At 38.8% G+C, this 23,919-nt stretch overlaps 1 protein-coding gene across 1 annotated transcript; it reads left to right on the forward strand.

The window, feature by feature from the left end:
- The first annotated feature begins 3,842 nt into the window (after window positions 1-3,842).
- On the forward strand, window positions 3,843-10,674 carry klf6a (Kruppel like factor 6a). The gene is made up of 4 exons (XM_056738749.1): window positions 3,843-4,258; window positions 5,656-6,229; window positions 6,935-7,058; window positions 8,325-10,674. Exons 1-4 carry the CDS (start codon window positions 4,157-4,159, stop codon window positions 8,374-8,376), a joined length of 852 nt encoding a protein of 283 aa, XP_056594727.1. The 5' UTR covers window positions 3,843-4,156; the 3' UTR covers window positions 8,377-10,674.
- Window positions 10,675-23,919: the final 13,245 nt, after the last annotated feature.

Raw genomic sequence — 23,919 nt, forward strand, 5'->3', positions numbered from 1 at the left:
GCTGGCAATAAATAGCGAGTTATTGGACACCATGAAATCAGGTGTTGTCTTTTATCACTACGCAACACTTCACCGACAAGGCTAAAGAGACCCATCGTGCAGGATAAATTGTGGTTTTATACAACCTCATTAGGTGCACAAAAGCAGACACGAAATGTCTTTTGTTTGTAACAACTAACGCAAAAAGCATCGATGGTATCGCTGTCCCTACGGGGACTCGGAGGGCAAAATGAACAGGTTTGGCGCGCGTCCAGTTTTAATAAAACACAGCTTTTGGTGTGCTTTTCCTCGCTTCAGCAAATCCAATTGGAAATGCTTGGTCTGTTCCATGTCTGCGCTGTATTAAGGCTAATTAGTGTCTTAGTCTATTTGCATAGCGAGTAGTTTCAAACCTACCCGCTGACCCGTACGCCCAGGCAGCTCACCGCATCCGCCGTTCCTGAAAAGAACGGGCAATAATTGTTTTTGCACGCATCGAGGGATGGGTACTCGTGGGATAAATGGCGCTCCATAAGGCGCATCACTTAGAAGGGAAGACGAAAAACCTGCAACAACTTACTGATCACGCTGACATTGATGTATTAAAATGGACCCTGCACGTAATTGCTCTTTCCTGTGGCTACTGTGCGGGGAGGGTTGCATAATGATGATAGAGCTTAGAACCTGGCTAAAAGAGATAAACGCTGCCACGGCCCACCACAGAGCGTCTTCCGGACACTTCCTTAATGAAACATCCCGCCGGATAAAGCGCCGGGGTGATATGAATGGGCCTTGAAAAGACAGTCGAGTGGCAACTTTCCTTTGTGGATTCCTTGTTGTCCCACAACATTGCCAATACAATGCTGCTCGTTTTATTAGTCGATAACCACGAAGAGACATAAAAGCTTTTCATGCACTGCAATGCACACTGGGTACAGGGTCACATGGCATTCATTCTAGAAATTCTGTTTAGTCTCGGTTATGACAGCCACAGCGCTCGGATTGGCTTAATGCAGAGAAACGCAAAGCACGTAAGTCTTTGTCGCCGTTTTCCGCCAGTTCAATTTCAATGGATTTAAAAGGACAGACGCTGAGGTCCACATTGACAGACCGTCCTCAATGGCACTCTTTCAGTTCAAAAGCACGCTGGACAAAGCCATTGTCCGGAATGTCTGACCTTTACCAATGATTAACAGTTGCACCACTTCCCCTATGACAAGCAGCTCAAAAATTCCCTGAAATGACTAGCAAGGCCAGACGCTACAGCTCCAAAGACATCACCATATGATTGAATGAGATGCTACAAGTTACAAATATGGCCCCAGCTGAGAGCCACAATAGGAACTCAGTTCTGTAGAGGTTAACACCAGACTATACTGCGGCGCCTGACAATGGCACTCTGTTCTGGAAATTTTGTTTGTAACATCTCCACTGAATTCAGAGGATGGTAGGCCGGATTGCAGCGTAAATGAACTTATGCAAGTGATAAAAGTGCTATCTCTCGATTTCGTAGCCATTTGAGAGGATCAATTTGACTTTGATTTATTTATGAACACATAAAATATTCAAGAGTATCACTCAAAACTATTTTCCATCCATTGGACATGGAATATACTGTATACCCCTATAGACGGTTTCATTGGACGCATGCACCTGACCTAAAGTGACTTTCGTGTTGAAAGACGTGTTTGGTTATAATACAACAATTTATGCTATATTTAATTTGTATTAATATTGTTTTATATCAATATTCCATTGATTGCTAATTTAATTTAATTAAAACTACTCAACAGTTATTGATTCTTTGAAGAAGTCTACTGTTAGTACAGTTTGGGTCACATAGCATTTGTTTATGTTGTCTTTGCTGAATCCGCTTATAGTGTATATGTGTATATATGCACAGTTAATTCTGAGCATAAAACTGGGATCTTAGAAAAACATTCAGATTTGAACTCAAATTATTTACAAAATAGAGAGGACAATTACTCAGCCTTGTCTACATACAAGCCATGATAAAGTCTTTAAATCCGCACAAACACATGATAGGTATATTTTGTTTTTAAAAGTATTATGTCGATGTTAGCAGCTACCATGCTACATTAACTATCTTTAGAGCATGCAGTATGTATACTGTGTGCCATATGCAAATTGACTGTAACCATAAAATACACAGATGTCCCTAATACACTTCACAGAATACAGCAAAAGTACCCTGCACAGAATTCTGTATCCCACAATGTAATGTTGCGTGTGTGTGATTATGTTCTTTTAAACTTGAAACTGTTGCCATTTTGTCTGACATAATGAGAAGATATGTAAAGGCCTAATAGCCAAACAGACACCTCTTAGTAGTCAAGACTCCAAACAACTGGCCTATTTAAAGAATGGACATGAGTCAACTGCTGTACTGTCCTCTGCAGGCTGTGTTCATTAGCTAGAGTGACCACATACTTTACGTCTAAGTCATGAGCAATGTGGCCTAGCAATGTTTAACTGCTTTAGTCTCATATGAAGCCATGTGAAGGAGTTTGGGGATAATCATTTTAGGATTATTATTAAAGTATAAAAGAATAAACTTTCTCTTACATGTAAACCAGACGTAACGCTTTCTAAGGCTACATGAGGGTCATTCATGTTATGTAGAGCCTTCCGACTTTATATAGTTCTCCCAAAACCTTGGATGTCCAAATTCACAGTTTTTCAGGAAATTACCAAAAAAAAACCTTTACTTTTTGAATAATTAAATATTGTATTGTCAAAGTTGACAAGCACTTTATAATAACTTGTATTGGTTAGATATTTGCAAAGCACAGTGAAAAACCAAGTGGGACTAATAATAATGATTTATATAAAAAAACACAAAATACATAGCTCAGGGTTTCCAAAGGACAGCAGTGATGTATAACTTGTATAACTTTTACTGTCGTGTTGCTATTTAAGTGAGTTTTTCTATACAGTATACCAAACTTTTAGAAATAAGCTCATGTCAAGCTCAGAAATCATCATAATTATAACAAATTACATTTAATTATTCAAACATTGGAAGATGAACAAGTAAAATAAATAAATTGTTAAAACGAGCCATTGGTCAACAAAGATTAATTTAGTTTACATGATGACATCAAGATATAGTTCATTTTGATGTTTTGAAAGTTTGATTTTATCTTGCAGGCTTATTTTATTTGATCAAACAGGATGTAATAGTGCAACAAACCACATTCTACATCACATCACTGACTTTATAAAATCCATCTACCGATGTTTGTTCTCTTTTAAACTTATAGATGATATCACTTCCTGAAGGATGATTATGTCATTAGAAACTGAAAGTCTGAAAGAATGTAGTCATTAAGGACCCAAGAAACATTTATTGGCAAATAAATCAGTATTCCAAGCAATCACAGTAAAACTCTTGAAATGTTATCCCCACATTACAGTGGGTAAAGAACGCAAAGTACGATTTTCATGTTGCGTTTAATATTTCATCCTACGCATAATCACATGATAGATGCATGAAACATTACTCCAAACTCAACACTAAACCTCAACACTGAACTATCCAGAAGAACCCAAATGATGGACACAGCGCTCGCTGTGGCCAAGCGGAGACGCGTGTGACTGCACGCGCAGCTCCGGCGTTCAGACCAGAAATGAAGCTTAAAAGCGAAGGGCTTATATATACGCTTCTAAAAATAACTATCCAATCAGCGCGCAGGATGGGAACAGTTGAATCGACCAATTGGAAAGCCAGGAGGCTTTATTTGTTTGCATAAGAGGATGCGATTGGTCTAAAGTGATATCATGTCCGCGCAACCTGGTCGCATTCGATTGGACTCGTTGTAAGGAAACGTCACGTTGTCACGAGGGGGTAGGCAGGCTGCGAGGTTTGAATAGGGGAAGTTGACAGAGCACAGCGCTTTGCCTTGAGTTCAGTGTTTGCAAATATAGAGTGATCTCAACAGCAGAGAGAGAGAGAGAGCGAGTGAGTGAGAGAGAGAGAGCGAGAGAGAGCGCGTGAAAGAGAGTGACGGACTAGCGGACTCTGAACGAGCAAAGCGACGGCTGCACCGCGTTGCTGTTGCACGAAGAGGACGCTTGTTTGTTAGATTGCATTCTTGATCGCGATTGGAGAAGCTATTTTTTTCTCGTCTTCACTTGCCTAACACTTGGGATTGCAATGGATGTTCTACCGATGTGCAGCATTTTTCAGGAACTTCAAATCGTTCACGACACAGGCTATTTCTCTGCGTTGCCATCGCTCGAAGAATACTGGCAACAGGTAACATCTTTTATTTTCTGAGCGAAAGTTCACGGGTCGGATGAAAGCTGTGGCTGGTGGGTGTGTGGAGATTTGATCCCCAAACTGAAATGCGTAGACTTGTTTGTAATGGGGAAGCGCGTGTAGCGTTGCGCTGAATGAAACAGCGTAACATTCCATTGAAACATTGTATCGTTCTTAAATGACGTTTTGTTACATTGTTGCGTGCTGAATGCTGTCGAGAGTCGATCAACTTCTCTTATAAACTGTGACTCCGATGTAGGTCGTTGCGTCAATAAATGCAGTTGTGTTGACATACAGAGCGATTTTTAGACTTTTTGAAGAGCTTCAAGTCTGGTCGGGTCACAATCGTACATAATGGATGCTTTTAAACACCAAATAAATAAGAAATGCTTGATTAGATCGAAATGCCTTCGCTTTCATGTGTGATTTTACGTGGAAATGTATCATCCAAACGTAGGCTGGTTGCTTGACAGTCTGCTGCACATGTTCTGTCACATAACGGGGTTTATACGAGGCTGATGGCAGAACAGGTTCTGCTGGCTATATACCGATATACCTATGATCGAAGTGTTGCAATCCTATTCCTGGAAATGCTGGTTCGTGGGTACCGGATTGAAATTGATCCAGGTAGTTTCCTCCAAGCGTTTTGCGATTCTGGCACGGAGCCATATGTTCGTCCCTCTTGGCATTTAAACATGAAGCGCTTGTATCCACAGTTCTCGAGATTTCCCAGTTTAGATGTTTAACGACAAGACATTGAGGGGTTTTGTCCTGACTGAGGGATTTAAGTGTTCGGTCCGTTTTTAAGCGTGATTTTTAGCATGGCGTTGAGGATGCGCTGAGCTAAAGCACGAAGTGACAGCTGGATAATATCGAGTTAAAACGCCGAATGGTCATATGAAGTGTTGGCTAATGCGTTCAATATTTATCTAACCACCTCTGCAACTTTTGAATGCAGTAAATTCACAACTAAATGAGTTAAAACGCGTCTATATGTACGCTGAGGGAACGTCAAGCTTTTTTGAATGAGGAAACTCGACTCGAGGAAGTTATGTGGCTTCCTTAAAAGGACTCCGAAATGTCTGCGTGACTCACTGGAGGATAACTGTTTCAGAAAGGCATTGTAAATATTTCACTTCCAAGAACATTATTTCATAACTTTATATTGGTCTTACATTCTCGCATACGTTGGCCTTTGACACACATCTAAAGGTTACAACGGAAATAGTGCGAAAGCTTCTCTGAGTGGTTAACCTAATGATTGTCACGATACTCGGCTGTGAAAGTTACAGGAAACTTCATTATTACTGCGAAATGACCGAATCCTCATGTGTTGTCCATGCTGGTTTGAGTAACACGGTTGCTAAAACTCTGTTTTTTCTGTTCCGAATCAGACATGCTTGGAGCTGGAGCGATATTTGCAGAACGAGCCTTACGTCTCCGCGTCGGATCTCAAGTTTGAGGCCCAGGAGGATCTTTGGAGCAAGCTCATCTTGGCTTGTGGAGATAAGGGAGATGGCAACGGCAACCTTCCTGACGTCAAGGAGGACGACAATCAGGACTGCCAAATACTAGAAACCCATAGCATGAACTCGGACGCCAGCAGCGAGGCATCTGACAGCTCGGAGGAGCTTTCGCCCACTCACATCTTTACCTCCAACCCGCTGGGGTCGGTTCTGACCGAGTCAGTGCATCACTTGAGTTCCTCCGTCATCAGCACGCCTCCGTCCTCCCCGGAGACCCCTCAGGAGCCTGGCATAACTCAGGTGTGGGGCTCCACGCAGACTGAATTGCACGTGCCGGTGAAGGTCCGGCAAAGCGGGGCGGGTAAGGCCTCGGATAAGACTTCGGCAGGAGGGGACGCCTCTCCGGATGGAAGGAGGAGAGTGCACAGGTGTCACTTCAACGGCTGCCGGAAGGTTTACACAAAGAGTTCTCACTTAAAAGCACATCAGCGGACTCACACAGGTGAGAAACTTGCATTCGCATGCACACGAGTGAAGTTGTGTAGACTTTGAGACGCCACTAGATGTTAGTTGTGACTGACATACAACTCTCGACTTTATAGCTCGCTTAGTTTTGCGTCTGCAGTCAAGTTGTGTAATGCATTAGAGAGTTCACACAGCCTGTCCTCAGCTGCAAGGCTAATGTCACTCTGTGAATATTTGCCCTGCATGACTGAACGCCTAAACGGTGACCTAATGTGTTTGGAATGCGGCCGTGGCGAGGGAGGGGGGCCGGGGAAATCGGAGCTGGGGGAGGGGATGAAAACAAGCCAGGGTGAAAACAACCTGCTCTACCAAAACAGTTTTGGTTTCGTCATGGGAATGAAGCAGGCTTTTGAACGGGGATCTGGGTGGCCCCTTTTAAAGGGCCCCGTCGCATTCAAAACACAGACTCCATGTGACGCGCATTGTTCGCCACGTTGTTTATGCATACACAGCACAGAGGAGGACTTTCAGCATGCCTTGCATTCCTGCAATCCTTGTGACTAGCGGAGGGCTCTTATTAAGCCTTAAATGTCCTAGACCACAGTCACCTGATTCGTAAACATGCATCCTGTTTACAAATGCATTTTTGAGTGAATTGCAGGGCACACCACATTCCTTTCTAGTGTCTCGTTGCAGAAACCTGTTGAAATATACTGAAGGGTCTTTGTGTTTTTGTTTACAGGTGAGAAGCCGTACAGGTGTTCATGGGAGGGCTGCGAGTGGCGCTTTGCGAGAAGCGACGAACTAACCCGACACTTCAGGAAGCACACCGGTGCAAAGCCATTTAAATGCAGTCACTGTGACAGGTACGTTCTGTTCTGAGACCGTCGTCAAAGCTTGTCTGTCTTTCTGCCTGCCTGAACGTTTGACGTGTTGATCGAAGAAATGCGATTGATTGTGTTTTTATTGGTTGGCCGATGGATCGTCGTCCCATTACGTTTGGATTTTATCACTTAATTACCTAATCGCATTAAATGCTTGAAAGCGCAATAGTCACATTGTCTCAACTCTTTATTGATATTCTCTGTGTTTTATGACCAGATGCGCCGCTCCTGTTAGTCATCACTTCCCCTGTTAATAATTGCCTTCTCTGGGCGCTTTGTGCTTTGAACACCATTGTGTGCTCAACTTCCCTTTTGGCGTTTTGTTTCCGTGGTGACTCGATGAAAAACATTTCATAGTTCTTCTTAAAACCATTCGATCAGTGAGCGTTTCCCTTTAACCAGGCCCACGCAGAATCTGAATAATGCATAGAATAATGCATAGAACCCTACAGATTTCTACAGCATTGAAATGTTCATTCCTAACACACTCATTTCATAATTCATTATTCAGGTAGTTAACCCAAAAGACCCCCAAAAACATTGATTTCCCTCCTCATGTCATTTCCAACCTGCATTTCTGTAGGACACAAAAGACGATCTTTTGAAGAATTTTGGTAACCAAACAACACTGCCCCCATTGCCTTCTATTGTATGGAGACAAAACCACAGACATTTCTCAAAATATCATCTTTTGTGTTCCACAGAAGAAAGAGTCATATGCCAGTTTTGAACAAGATACGGTTTAATCAATGATAGCAAAAGTTTTTTTTTGGTGTACTTTTCCTTTAAGATGCCAATACGAAGGTGACACTCATTTTAAGCAACTTCATTTAATAAATAATGCTCACTTTTAAAATGCTCGCTTTCCCAAAAACAGGCCTGCTTCACACTTCCCTAGGTTATCCTTATTGTTGGGCCCTGTAGCTCTATTCATCTTGTTACCTCATTTTAATCCATCGTGCACATATTTCCCTTCAAAGTCAGAGTAGACGATATAAAAAAAAGTCTGCAGATTCCATCTGGACCTGCTTATAACCAGTGACTCACTCGCGGATGTCGTTCCAACCTTTCCTTTTATGTCAGTCTTCGTGGCAGCTAATTCCTATGTCACAAAATTCACCTCGAGGGCCTCTAGAGGCCACAGGAGCGATTTGGTGCACAGATCTCAACCTTTGATCACGCTTTACGGCTTCAGCGGCCCCTTTCTGACCTTGTTTTCACCTTTCCTCTCTCTGTTTCCATCTCCAGGTGTTTCTCCAGGTCAGACCACCTGGCCCTGCACATGAAGAGGCACCTTTGAGCGGACTGTAGCTGTGTGTGGGGATGTGTCGTGTCCTGACCAGCTTCCTGGTTGACCTGGCCCTGCAAGAAGTTGGGGGAGTGTGTTCCAGCCAAAGCATGCCACTTTGCACCATATCCTGTGCCTCTATGAGCCCCGGGATAAAGGCGGACTGTCTGGTTGTTGAAAAGAAAAGGAAGGGACAAAATCGCGAATGAAGAATCTTAGAGGATGATTTATAAAAAAAGAAAAACTTCCACACAAAAAAAGAGAACGAGAATGAATGGTGTGTTGTTTGGTGCATGATGTTTTGGGACAACTCCTGGACAATACACTGGTACTTTTAAACAAATCCTGTTTGATGCGAGCAGATGAATGTCCCGTGTGCGAGGAGGGGTGGGAGGGGGGTACCAGTGTATCGCTGTGGGCTGAATGGTGTCGGGGAACAAGTTCCGTTTTTGTTTCCACATGGTATGCGAGAACAGCGAAGTCTGAATGAAGCCGTGAGACTGAGAACTCCTGCCAGACACCCTCAGGCTCCGTGTCGCGAGATAGCGCCAGGGTTTCACCCCCTGCCCTATCTGGAAGGGGGGTTGGGGCGGAACCTCAGTCCTGAATGAAAGTAGCTTTTTTTGGTGTTCGGTGCAGCTACTAAATGTGCAATGTGTTCGTAGCTTGTTATTTGACGGGCTACAAAAGCTCATTTGTAGTCCGTTGTATGAGCTGTGTGCTTAGAGATATAACACGATTATAACTTCACTATCATAAACAGGTGTTGCATGGTATTGGGGTTTGTATTTTTTATTTTGTCATTTGGGACTGCAAATAGATTCCAATAAAGCGCAGCTAAATACGATTGGTTAGATGTTACGATATTGTACATAAATGCATTGATCGTTGTTCATTATTCTTTCTGGTGGTGGAAGAGACCCGCGATCATTTCATACAAGACTTTTCTTTACCCGTTTCATCTCGAGGACTAATTTCGCTCTTTCTAGCTCCATTTGACCTGTTGTTAATGCACTGTTGGCCTAATGGTGCCTTATGCAAGTGACCTTGCCCCTTGGGGGTCACGTAATGTCTTGTGATTGAAAAAGCTTTATTAAGGCTCCGTTTTACCTGAACATGCACCTTTCCCGTTTCCGAGGCCACTGTAACCACACCCTTGTAGATATTTAACCTGTTGTAAAATTTCGAGCATGCTAGTTTATCTGTCACTTTTCACGTACCTGCCCTCAAAATTCTACACATGAATTGTTATAAGAGCACTTAAAGTAATGCATTTAGTATCTACTGAATGTTTTAAAAATGTTATGCTTCAGATGAGTGGATTTATGTCTTTGGAATCTTTGATGAAAGTGTGTGAACAGGCTGTTGTGTAACACAAGGCTTGAATGCTTGTGGAATGCCAACCCCCACCAAACCTCCCCCTGTCCCCTGTAACCAAGAATAAAGAAAAAAAACACCTAAAGATTTATTGTAATTAACAAGCTCCAGTCAGACGGGCCTTGCCTTGTACTGCCTCGCCGTAATGAATTGCTGAAGGCCCTGGTAGCAACAGACTGCTGACTCGGGCGGTTCGATATTGACCTGTCTGGATTCCGTTGTTTTAGTCCAGCGACAGTATTGTGGAAACAGCACACAGCCATCCAGAGAGATAAAGATATATCATCCCCCTTTTCAACTTTTACAATGGAAACTAAGACACGGAGTCAAATGACCCCGCAGTCAGCTATGTTTTGGAAATCTGGATGGAAAATCTAGACTATTTTTTTATTTTGGGGACCAAATGATTGAAATTTGTTGTATATAGTTAAATCATTATTTGGTTATGTTTTTTTTTTATTATTATCCTCATGCTCTGGTTTGTTGAGCAATGTTTGACAAAGTTGCAACTAGAGCAGCTACGTAGCTATGGATTGTTCCAGCACGAGAAGTAACTTGAAGCAGCTCGCGCTGCCATAAAATGAGACCAGCCAGAGGTTTTGTGGGTAAAGAACATTCTGTCTTTCCTACAGTGGCCAATATTAGTCAAGTGGTAATGGAGCCTTAATCAAGTTTGCCATTTGCTTGCTTCAACCAACACTTTCTATCATTCATCTTTACTCTCATGAATCCTTCTTGTCTAAAGAATATTTCTACAAACGAATAAAGACTTAAAAAATAAGGACTGAAAATACAAAAAAACACTTTTCTAAGATTTTTATTTGTTTTTGCTTTATATGAATTTTATTTGAAATTGTTTTGCAAAATTGTTATATTTCTGTATGAATGTATTTTTTATTGGAATAATAAGAAATTCTTATCAGACAAGTTTGAGTTGTTGTTTCGCTTCAATTTATTTCCGTAATGTTTTGGAGTTTGAGAGACCTGCGAGTTACAAACATCACTCGTAGTATTGCTGACTAAAGGGTTATGCTTTTCTTCAACCCCAAGAATTAAACATTTTTTTCCATTAATCTTCATGTCACCTTCAAACCTGTGCACCTTTCTTCTTCTGCGGAACACAAAAGAAGACATTTTGAAGAACGTTGGTAGCCATACAATGGCAGTACCAATTCACTTTTGTTTTGTGGACACAAAACCAATGGAAGTTAATGGGTAGTGCCAATGTGTGGTTACCAACATTCTTCAAAATATCTTCTTTTGTGTTTTGCATCAAAAAATTAATCGATACACGTTTGAATTGACAAGAGATTGAAAAAAGGACAGAATTTACATTTTTCTTTAAAAATTAACTGTATAACTACTTCTTCAACGTTGTTACAAAATTCATGGCTTTTTGAGAAATGGTGGATATTACAAAACCATCTAAAGACATGTTGAGCCATACATTGTATAGAGATTTGGTGGTAGGCTCTTTTTGATTTGGAGTGATAACTTTGCAAACAACTACTCACATTTCATTAAGAAATCCCATTCTTAAAAAATGCTTTATTATCACATTATCTATACTATTATTATGTTTATATTATTAATTTACAAAGCTGTTTTATGAAAAATCTATTTGCTACCTTATTTTCAAGATATTTTACTAAAATGAAAGAAATGCAAGATTAATGGTGGTATAAGTGAGCCGTGTTTACACAAGGTTCTCACAGAAGAGATTGCAAATTGGCACCTTTGTGCATCGGTAAAGGGGCAAACATGCCCTAGGTGATTTCTGGCAGGTGGGGCACTAAAATGTTTTCGCCAAGAATTCGGTAGCTTTCTCAGACGTAAAAAAAACTTTCTTTCATTTGTGTTCTGCTTGTTCACACGTATTCTATTTCTATTTAAAATCACAGCTGCAGAAACAATTCATCTGCACGCACCGAAGCCTGCATGCACCGTTTAATGCACCCGATATACTTGCATGGATCCTTGTGCCCGCCGGATCCCTGTACATCTTTAAGAATCCCCTGAAAACACATCTCTTCCGTCAACACCTGACCGATTAGTACTGAATTCTATTTCTTTTCTACTCTTTCTATCCTTAAAAAATAAGCAAAGCTTTGCATACTGTGGTACGCTATATGAGACCAGTTTTTCTGTGAAAAGGTCAGACTTACCATGAAAATTTTCCATAGTCAGGTAAGTGCCATTTTCATGATCGTCACATACATAACGCCACATATTCCTCATAAATGGACACGTGAACATTAAATAAAATAACTATTTTATGTTCTATAAAGAGGCATCCCTTCTCCAAACATTGGGTATTATTGCTTCAGGATTGTGAAAAATCTCCCCAAAAACATGTCCTTTTTTGTCACATCTTTGTCGCATGTTTATTTCCCTTTTATAAAATTTTTTTTTTTCATAAACTGACATTTTTCATGTTTAGACTCTATCAACAAGGGTAAAATATAAACATATGGTTCAATATATTTCTAACAAATTCGTTCTCTGAGCATTTTTATGTCACGTCCATAACGCAAAATGTCACGTCCATAACGTTGGAATTGCCCTTTTGCTTTTTGTTGTCCTTATGTTGTTCCAATCGCTTCTATTGTTAAACACATTTGTAAGTCGCTTTGGATAAAGGCGTCTGCTAAATGTAAATGTATTGAGCAATGCTACTCTTTGGAGAGCCGACAAAAACACTGTTTTAGATTAATAATCAACATTTTCACAAAATGGTACAGTGTGGTCCCGAAAGCTAAGAACATAGAAAATGATTTTGCATTAAATAAAGCATTTTCATTTATGAATTATGTTATCAAAATAACATTTTAAGTAAAAGCTAAAATAGAAATTTGACTCTGTGTTCTTCTCATTTGCTGTGCCTGGGATGAACCCCAAAGCTTTGTGCAAAACCTGCTGATCCATGTTATCCCAGCAGGATTGGAGAATTTTCCAGAGGATCTTGCGTGCTTCAACAAAATCAAGTCAATCTGACCTTTTGTAAAAAGTTAACATAGGCAATGTCACTAATTTTCAGTTGATTAGTGACTTAGAAAAGTGTAGAATGTATAAAATGAAGTGAAGAATATGAAATAAATTGCTCCAAACTAAAACCTCTGGAGGGTGGGGTGTTTGTTAGTCTTTAAACTAGACTTTTCATATTTTCAGACATTATTATACCAGTACCAGTAATGTCACTTTGAGAGCTAATTCAACTAGACTTAAATTTCACAATACAGCACTACAACGACGGTAAAGATCGTGGGAAACTTGTTGCATTACATAATTACGGCAACGCCCCTGATGATACAGCAGTTGTTGTTTCTCAGCCTTGTGCTATTCCTAAAGCTGGAATACTGAGTCACAATAAGAACTTTGGCTCATTATTCTGTGTAGCGTTCAGACCCAAAAATGAAGGCAATTACACGCAGTCTCGGATAGTCACATAGGACATCAATCCTTTAAAGGTCAAGTGCTCCCAAGTCCATCATTAAATTTAAACAAAGACTCTCAGTCCATGCTTTATGATGTTTAAAAGTGAAGATCGATGCTTTAAAACATCCAAATTTACGTACATTATGATTCATTAATAAGGTCATAAAATCAGAATGGCAGGCGAGAAACATGCTTAGCGAAGCAGGCGTTTGATGAGACACATGCGTCTGTATGCGTGCGTGCTTTCCCACGTTTGGCATGGGGGTACCCCTAATCCAGGATTAACAAATCCAGATAAATCATTCTAACATATGACCCATGTCATGCCCTAATGGGCTTTTAATGCTTTTGGAGCTCATTGTAATTCATAACCAAATGTGGCTTCTGACCCTTTTTCTGTGAAGTACATTGAACTTTGCATGCGCAACAAAGTCAGCGATCCTACAGCGTTGTGCTTTTTGATGAATCTAAAAGCGAAATATGGTCAGGCGAGATGGAATTAAAAGCAATGTCACAACATCAAAGGCTGGCTTTGCCAGAGGGTGGGTGTGTGAATGGGAGGGCTTTGAAGCAACAGGGGTTAAAGAAGGTGAAGATACATGAGCTTGGTTTTAGAAAATCACGAGGTGCTCGGTAAGACTCATAATTACGGTTTTGATTGGCAATCGTGATATTAAAAAGTCATGATTATTAATGATATTGTCACATGTGTAATTAACACAATATCAATTATGTATCACCTGTTAAATATTTTACAATTTCTTTCTCTCTCTCTCTCTCTACTTCCTAACACTCCCAAAGACATTTTTTGACAAGACAACAAAAATAAAGACATATTTAAAAAAAGCACTATTTATATTTATATATAGAAATTGAGATTACATTGTAAGAAAAATATTCTGACAGCCCTTTTGGGGAACATACCTTCTTAAATACTGAACAACCATATAGAAAATTACCTAAAGCACAGAAGCAATATACTTAAAACCCCTTAGGCATTAAAGTGCTTATGATATAGTGATGCCCTGAACGCATCCAAACATTATATCAGCGAGTTTGTCATAATGAGCTTTCTTCAAATCTTGTGTAAATCTTATGTAAATTTGTGCCATTATTTGAAAAAAGCAAGCATTGAGCCCCACCCCTTACCCATATATGTCACTAAGGAGACATCAGGTCGTACTTTAACATAAGCATTTTATTGTCCAAATTCATATGATTTAGCCACTCTATAAAATTGATAAGAACTGCCATTAATTGTATTTTTCTTTAAACAGAAAAACTAGTTGCATTCACCAATACTTTGGATTTAAAGTCTCAAGACAAGATCTAGATAAAAAAGGTCATTTAGTAACTGTCAAGATGTATTTTTACAACCATCATTTTTCCTCTATTGTGGATCATCATCGTGATCAGGTTTGTCTGCATCCTGCCCACTCATTAAAAACAGGGCTATTTATTTTCAAAGCCAATAATTTATCCAATTAGCATCTTGCAGTTAATGCTCATGAACGCTAAAACATGTTACACAGGAATTGAAGGCAGGGTGAGGAGAGATCTGACAGTGAGCCACAAACACAACTTCTTTTTGTTGGTAAAGCAAGCAAGCGTTGCACGTTCTTGCATTCAAAACAGATTAATTCCCATCATAACACCCTAGAAAGGCTTAATGGCTCTTTTGAACATGCAGACGAACTCATTTCCCTCAAGTTTCAGCCAAACACGAGATATGTTGGTATTTACTGTTTGAAGAAGAGTAGACGTTTATGACTAAACCACCCGTTTTCTTCATTGTGACATCACTCAAGTTGAACATGTCACGTGACCTCTGGACATTGGTTCCCAATGACCTCTGAGTGACATCCACATGTCCTAATTGTACCGTTACGCATTATATCTGACAAAAAGACATTTGACCTTGTGGGCTGGGGTGGTCCTTTGCGTCCACAAAGATGATTTTAAGTGATAGTTCATCCAAAAATGGAAATTCTGTCATCATTTAATCACCCTCTTTTTATTCCAAATCTGCATGACTTTCATTCTTCTGCAGAACACAAAAGAAGATATTTTGAAGAATGTTGGTAACCAAACCACGGTGCTACCCGTAATGGGGGGTCAGTGTTGTTTGGTTACCAACATTCTTCAAAATATCTCATTTTGTGTTCTGCAGAAGAAAGAAATTCATATAGATTTGGAATCTGTAATGTCTGTAAAAATCTGTAAAAAAATATTTTTGGGTCTGTCACTTTAATGAAAAAGGCCTCTAAATTGTTTAAAAAAACAACTTCACAGGGTTTGTTAAAGGTAATGTGAAGGGGAGCTTATGCTTAAATGCATGCAAACAGAACCCTAAAACATCAGAAGGTATTTCATTTATAGTAAAAACTGTGATCATATACTGGCAAAGGATATAGAGTAATGTTAACACAGTATTTTAAAATTACACTTATGTAGTAACATTATTTTCTATAAAATGAATCAATAAAATCAGCTTATTGCAATAAAACAAGTCAACGTCTCAATGGTACCTGTGTATATTGAATCAGGCTGCTGAATGAGTCATAATCTAAGAAAGGGACTATCGCAATGTAAACAGTAATTAAAGCAACTCCCATGATTGTTAGTGTTGAGTCACAGACATAAATGGGAGTGAGCAATAATGATTAGACATCAAGAGCCAGGCTGTTATTATGCACTTTAAGCCCAGAGTTGATGGGTCAGTCTGCGACATGAGAAAATGAACGCATGCACATCTTTAATGATCCATAATATCATGTTTGTCCTCATCCTACACTTTTTTTTATAAAACCCATAATCTTCAACTGTAAACAAAGCTGTCCTCTCTGAGATGTAATGCATCGCTATTGCATTTGTTATTTCAAACAGCTGTCATTACGCAGCTGTGGTGATACAAAATAAAATACAACAGGCTGCCAGACGTGATATATGGCAATTTAATTTACGCAGCACAGGTGGTTTGATGTTTCTAGGTTTTACAAAGACGTTTTGGCCAATTCCATGCAAATGTTAACTTTGAGATGAAAAAAACGATGTCTTACCATACAAATAGGTTAGATGTCAATATTTGGTGGTTTAAATACCCCCTTTTAAAGTTTTTAAAGCATTTTTTAAAGTGTAATTTTCCAGAATTGTCACATCTATAACGGTCCATATTCCTCATACATGAGAACATAGAAATTTAAATATAGCATCTATTTTGTGTTCTATAGTTTTTAAAGCAAAAGGAATTTCCATATTCTTTTTGAATGGGCACAATTAAATAAAATAACTATTTTGTGGTCTATATGAGATTCTGTTTTATACAAAAATCCTAAATCTATTGATTCTCAAAAACGCATGTCTTTTTTTGTCACATCCATAACGCATGCATTTACCCCTCTTTTAAAGTAGAAAACTTGTGAATAAACTGGTATTTCTGATGTTAATATGTCTATTACGGGTAAAAATATGATACAACATATTGGTAATAAACACTCTCTAAGAATTTAAATTTCAAGTTTTGACTGATGTTACATCCATAATGCAGGATTTGCCTTTTAATTAATTACATTTAATTCATGTAATTAATTACATTTCATATTAGTGTATTACTTCACATAATACACGTCAATGTAATCAAATACAATTCATGTTTAAAAAATGATGTGAGTGGTAGAAGGTCGAGAGGTGTTATTTTTTTTTAAGTCCTAGCTTAATGAGTTTCAATAAGTGTTAGTTATTTCTCATAGCTGCAAGTCTGGTCTTGCAGAAATGTAGGGACACAAACAAGAGTTATGGGTTAAGATACAAGTTGGCTGTATTAACAGTTGTAATAGTTGCTTGCCTTGGCATGAGCCTCCAAAGACACAGAGAAGGTACAAAAACGAAATAATTGCATATTAATACATGTAGTTTATTTTATGACATGGTACTTAAACAATTAAATTGAAACAGTTAATTATTTCATACACGCTAGTGGGTGCACGTTAAATCTTTCAAGTTCCCTATGTTTAACATGCAGGTTGTGTTTCTGGATCTGATGCAAATGTGCTCTTATCAACTGAACTCAATGGATTCTATCCAGACACCCATTGAGATATTGGCCTCTGAAAGGCGGTGAGGCTAGCGGTCTATAAGCGTATTCTCAGCACCTGGGGGGGAGAGCAAGCTTCTGTTAGTTTACGTCAAAGATTGAAATGCTTTCTGAATCTCGCCGCATGCCTCTCTTGTGCAGGTTAACTTTCCTGTCGCTACATTAATCACCATGACAACTGCCTCCGCTCAGAATGTTCTACGTGGCCGTAAGAGAGAGAGAGACAGAATGTCTTAATAATTTTGTATTCCAATTTCACACTTTGTGCTTATAGTCAAATCTATGCAGACAACCTCTAATGCAAAACAGTATGAGCTTGCGAAAAAAAAAAACAGTTCATTATACAAGCATATCACAAATATATGAAATTTCACTCGCTGTTTTCTTAACTAACTCCTTTGATGTGATTTAAAATATACATTCATTCTTGTCACTATTCTACAGAAAATATAAAGCATCAGTGTTGTTGTTTTCATGAGATTTGTTTTTAATTAACATTGGCCATGGACGGAAGAATGACCTGTTACAGAATATGATTTTACGTTTTCTAAAGAAAGTAAGTACATGCAAAACTCACATCCACAATGCTCAGGTGTTGAGGGTGGTTGCTAGGGCATGGCTATAAGTGGTTGCTAGGGTGTTCTGGATGGCTGATTTCTATCAATCAAAAGAGCCCACACACAAATTAAATCCTGTGCCCGTATTCACAAAACATCTTAAGGCTTGAAGTAGCTCTTAACTTGCTGATTTAGGAGAAACTCTTAAAAATAATGGTCCTGTCTGTCTTAATTTTAGGACTCCTAAATATTTGTGCTAAGTGTATTTCACAAAGCTCCTAAACCTGTGAGACGTTAGGGGTAGTGAAGAGGACTACTAAGTCACTAAGACCCACTACCAACAATCCTAAAATGGCTGTAACACCGGCATTCTACCTTGAAACGTAAACATTTTAGAAAGATTTCATGACTAATATCTGCTAACTGTTTATGAGACAGGCAAAATGCATACAATTAGATGAACACATACTTTATATATACTTCAAATGAACCTGTTTTTTTTTGCAGAAGACAACTTGTTTTTTTATAATTAAAAAATCATGTTGTTTATTGTGTTATATTGTGTTTATTTTGTTTTAATGTATTTGTTAGCTGTATTTTTATTATTGTTACTTAATAAAAAACAATGAAAAACAAACGGTTTGATGATATTAATACAAATCCACAATAGTTATCTGTTTTTGTAAATGAAGTCTTCACATATTTTATCATCTGCATTTGAATACAGCAACAATTATATATTTCAATATTTAATTTGTATATAACAACATTTTTTTAAAGATCTTAATTGAAATATGTCAGCATGAGACCTTATTGTATAATATTTATATGATTAAATGACTGACAGAGACCATCCTCTATCAGCCAATCACTGGGGTCACATTCAGTAAGCTTGCTGACATCATCCAAAGCAACGAGGTCACCCCGCCATTTTTCTTAGTTTAAGATTTCTTTCTGTTCCTTAGTCGAAGTTGCGCTCAGCAGTGTTGTGAATAGGTTTTAAGTGGAAACTCTTAACTAAAAACTTTACTGCTGTTCAGGGGAGCTCTTAGTGTTAAGAAAAAATGTTTCGTGAATACGGGCCCTGATTCCTAGACATAATACATTTTTAGGAATGTTGACTTTTCAAAGTAAATGGCGACTAGCCACAAATCGGTTTATTTCATCCCTTGTTACTTTGCAGAGTCTCATACACAGAAGTTGTATTTTGTTAGCATTGCAACAACAGCTACAAGGTGTCGTTTGAACTGTGGCTCTATATGAAGAGTTGTTGCTGAGCGGCTTTGTAATTGTATGACATGCAATCTATATACAGCCATTTAATGGCGAGCCTTTTGAAAAGGTTGCATACACAATCCATGAATAATATAAAGAGTGCATATGGTTGAGGCAATACAGCAGAAAAATACCCAGCTCTTTTAAGAAAGTTTGTCTTGAACTCGTCTTATCTGTCTATATATCTTTGCCACCGATTAAAACTGAGTGCTACTGAACGATGAACATCTCCAACACTTATCATTGTGTTATTTAACCTGCATGGCCTTGGGTCAAGCATGCCTGCCATAAAACATCTCCCACCATCTACTGTTTAGAGTAATATTTCATTTAAAGCAGCAAGGAATGTTAAAAGCCTACCTAGTCAAGGACTGACACGGCAGCCGACAGCACGCATCTTTTTCACAAGGAATCAAACAGAATGTGTTTCTTTGTGCTTTACGAAAAAAAAATGATTTTTGATCATGAATGTGATTTATCAACCTTAAATTAGAAAAAAAGCTGAGTTATATAATAAACACGTGATCTCTTAAAAAATGCGGGGTTGTTTATGGTTGGGTCAAATATGGACATTTCATTAAAACCAATGGTTGGGCTACTTCATGTTTTACCCAACCAAATGTTTAAACAGCGCAGAGTAAACAGCAAAGTGTAAATAATACATACACATGAATAATGCAAAATCACAAAACATATTATAAATAGACTTGATAATACAACAGGGGGTTCTGTATTTTGGTTTAGCTATTTGCCTATTTTACTAACAACAAAGTATATTATGTATTAATCTCACAAAAACAATAATATAGGAGACGACCATGCATAATTCTAAGTGATGTATTTCAAAAATGTAATATGAAACACATGCAAATAAATAACATTCCCAAAAAAACTTTCACCCAAACCTATTTCAAAAAGTGAACACAGAAAGTGAGGTGTGACTTTGCATGACACGTTGTTTACAGACAGGTGTGAACGGAGGCATCTACAACCCAAAAAAGCGCGCGTTGGCATTCACTTTCATGTTTCGTGACGTTCACGATTAAAAAGGAAAATAATGAGAACAGCAACAAACATGTCATGAAGTGACATGCCCCGGTACCGTGAGCGTCTGACGGGGTGAAATAAAGTTAAAAGGGTGGGGTGAAGGGGATGAGGGGGTCACAACAGGGAAGAGCCGTCAGATCAAATCAGCGCATGCGAACAGCAACAGGTCATTTGCATTTTAATCATGGGAAGGTCAAAGCGGCTTGCTCCGTCATGTTTAGCAGACTGTGATTAAACGCGCATTCTCTCGCAAAAGTAATTTACGGAGCAAGAAGGATGCATTGACCCCTGTCACGTTGTACACATCTTCTGTGTCCTGATGCAGCATATGCGTGTCAGGTCGGTGTAATTTACAGATGCGCGATGAAGAGGGAGCGATATTAAAGGTGTGAAGTTAAGCATACAATTTCACGGCGGTGAGTGCGAGGTGACATATTTTGTCAGAGGTGCAGCACGCTAACCTGAAAACCGTGCAGCGATAATGTGAGATAGAGTGTAAACATATCCATAATGTATCATCTGGTTTGCCACTTGTGCTCTGACATCACGTCTAAAAGATCTTCCTCGGTTCTGGATCCCAAATGTTACTTATATTAGGGCCAATTTGATTTACTATGTGGATATATTATGTTTTAAGTCCTAAAGTTAGGTCAACAATCTTTTTAAAAGCTATTTTTGGCAATTGTCATGTTTTGGATTCATTCGAACATCGTGGTCCTAAAGGATTTACCAAGAACACATGTGCTATGATATTAACATAATACTCCATACATGTCTAAAACTAGAAACAATTTATTTTGTCCAACAACAACACTAACAACAACAACAATAATACAAACATTCATCTATCCATCCATCCATCTAACTAGTTTTGGACTGCTTACACCACATCAAAAAGGGACCCCTGGTCAAACAGGAGCCTTCCCGGAACAAGGCCAAACCCCAAAACAGGCAAGGTGTAACTCTCATAAATAGCAATAAACAACAACAACAATATGCTCATTTATTGATTTATTGTTTGTTTGTTATGTTTTGGACTCGCCACAAAGATGTCTTGCCCGTCAACATGGGACCCCATGTCAATAAGGACCCTTCCTGGAGCAAGGGGGTGATTTTCCCATAAATAGCAATGAACAACAAGAATAATAATCATTATATTTCAATCAATTGTTATTTTTTGTTTGTTAGTTGGTTTATTTGTCTGTTTTGGACGGCTTACACCACAAAAATGGGCGGTTTCCCAAAAATAGATCTTACAATAAAGAGCAACAACACTTATATAATCATTTATTGGTTTGTTTAGTTATTGGTATGTTTTGGACTGCTTACACCACAGTCATTTCGTGCAGGTCAACATGGAAGACCAGGTCAAACGGGACCCTTCTTTGAGGGCCAAACCCCAAACGGGCAAGGGGTGAGTTTCCCATAAATAGCCAAGACCACACTGTGCCGTTCACATAATGTTTTAAGCAGATTGTCACCAAACAGCCCATAAATGTGGTCGTGCATTCTACGCATTCCTCCCCTCGTCCACTAACTGCAAACAAGTACACCAAGCATTGCGGTTAAATGTTGTTTGGTTAATAGCTTCATTATATCCCCAGCACTATAAAGGGAAAGCGAGAATCTTTTCCCATGGAATACTCCACTAATTCCCAGTCACATTATCTGTTTTTTCAGGTCTCTCTCATAAGCAGAAGACTCAGAGATGACAGTCCTGCTGTAGAGTTGGTTCTCACACATTAGCATTTTGTCATTTGCATACTGTATCGCTGCTGCTTTGCCTGCCTGTGTGTGCTCGGAGAGGAGAAGAGGAGGGTGCTTTTCTTTTCTCACATGGAAGCCCAAATACTGTGACATAATTGTTCAGTTCGAACACATTATTAACAGTCACTTGCTGTGAATGCACCTTGCATGCTTGGATGACAATTACGTTTGGTGTCAAATTAGACATTCATCTTATAGGGGTGGTTGGTTTGCATGAATTAATTTCCATCCCTATCTCAAAATATTTGGCCACCCATGTAAAAAAAACATGTCAACATGTTGGTGTGAGTGTTGTTGCTGTATAAAGGGATTTAAACGTGTGCTTGCTCAAAAATAACGTTTGTATGATTGTGTATGCCTGTGGATACTTTTAGCATTAAACTTAGTCATGTAAGTACGGTACTCGTCACTCCACATTACTTTAATATCCGCAGACATGAATCATAATCTGTGGTTGGTGATACTACCTTAAACATAAAAACTCATTATTTTAATCATTTTTATTAAAACTTTGACTTGGTGCAGTAAAGGGTGATTTATGGTTCTGCGTCAGACCTATGGCGTAACCTTCGCAGAGCCGCATACCCTACGGCGTAGCCTGACGCACACCTCTCCAAAAATGTAACGACACGTCAACTCGACGCGTGATTTGTTTACTTGAACCCCCCTCCCTACAGGTCAAAAGACTCTGAGATAGCACCGACTGAATTATATAAATTACGTGTTTTTCTGTATTTAACAACTCAAGCTGCAAAAGTGACTGTTTACTTGTCGCTATCACAGCTAAATGCTTCTCAGACAGCGCTCACAACGAACTTCTTCTTCTTCGGCTCTTATATTGGTTACACAAGCACACCCCTGTGGAAACTAACGCCTAGTTGCCATCCAGTGTTGGATGTCACTAGTTACTAAGTAATAAGTTACTGTAATTTAATTACTTTTCCTTTGAAAATTTAAAGTAAGGGATTACTCTTAGTTCATCTGTAATTTAAGTAGTTACTTCTGGGGTAATTAAACTAAATACTTTGTGTAATATATGTGTGTCCAATAGTGGAATTTACATAAAAATGTAATACTACTTAATATAGTTTTATATTATTTATTTGAATTAATTTAGAGTCGTTTCACGTCTGTCCTTGAATCACTTAACTAATCAAGGTTGATAGGATATAGAAAGTAAGTAGTCATAAGTAATCAGATACTTTTTGGAGTAATTTGTATAGTAATCTAATAACACTATGTATTGTGTAATAAGTAACTAGTAATTAAATACTTTTTCAGAGTAACTTGCCCAATACTGGTGGCCATTGCCTGTCGACGCGGACAATGACGAACAAGTATAAACAAAAACGAAGTGTTGCCTATGGCGTAGAGGCTCCGGCGTAGAAGTTAAAATGACCCTTAACACTGAAATAATCACAATTTGACAATTACTATGAAAGTTGTAAACAACAACACTTGAGGAAGCCCCCACACAGCCTAGCAACCACCTAGCAACACCTTCCCAATCCTCCATAGCACCCTAGCAACCTCATAGCATCCCACTGAAACACTTAAAACACTAGGAATGGCCTGACAACAACATATTATGGGGCTATTCTACTCACAGATAAATTGTCTTAACAGACGTATCTGGGATTTTAATCCCATCCAGATCTACCAAGTCAGATTTTTCTTATACAATCTCTGTAAAAATATTTTCTGGACCTCCTGTTTTCCAGAAAACTCCAAAAATCTAAACCCTTCTAAATGTGAATGATTTTCTCCAATATGCTCAGTTATTCACAGAGATATTCCGTCTGAATCGGTACAGGAACTCAGAGTTTTATGAAATGTAACTCAGTCTTAACCACACAGGGCTTTAGTGTGGTATCATGATGTCTCTGTTATTGTTGTGTGCGACAGGACAAACATTCTACGCAAACATTTACCAGTTATCAAGAGGTTTAAATTGTGTTCACCCTTTGTTGAACCGTTTTGACCTATCAGGTATTCCCATCCCTG

Source organism: Triplophysa dalaica, chromosome 23, assembly GCF_015846415.1.
Source record: "Triplophysa dalaica isolate WHDGS20190420 chromosome 23, ASM1584641v1, whole genome shotgun sequence".
Classification (NCBI taxonomy): Eukaryota; Metazoa; Chordata; class Actinopteri; order Cypriniformes; family Nemacheilidae; genus Triplophysa; species Triplophysa dalaica.

Bases quoted from the DNA above. Each gene is read 5' to 3' on its own strand.
- klf6a (XM_056738749.1), top strand. From the start codon at position 4,157: ATGGATGTTCTACCGATGTGCAGCATTTTTCAGGAACTTCAAATCGTT. The intron at 6,230-6,934 runs GTGAGAAACTTG...TTTTGTTTACAG, and splicing joins ACATCAGCGGACTCACACAG to GTGAGAAGCCGTACAGGTGT. The intron at 7,059-8,324 runs GTACGTTCTGTT...TTCCATCTCCAG, and splicing joins AAATGCAGTCACTGTGACAG to GTGTTTCTCCAGGTCAGACC.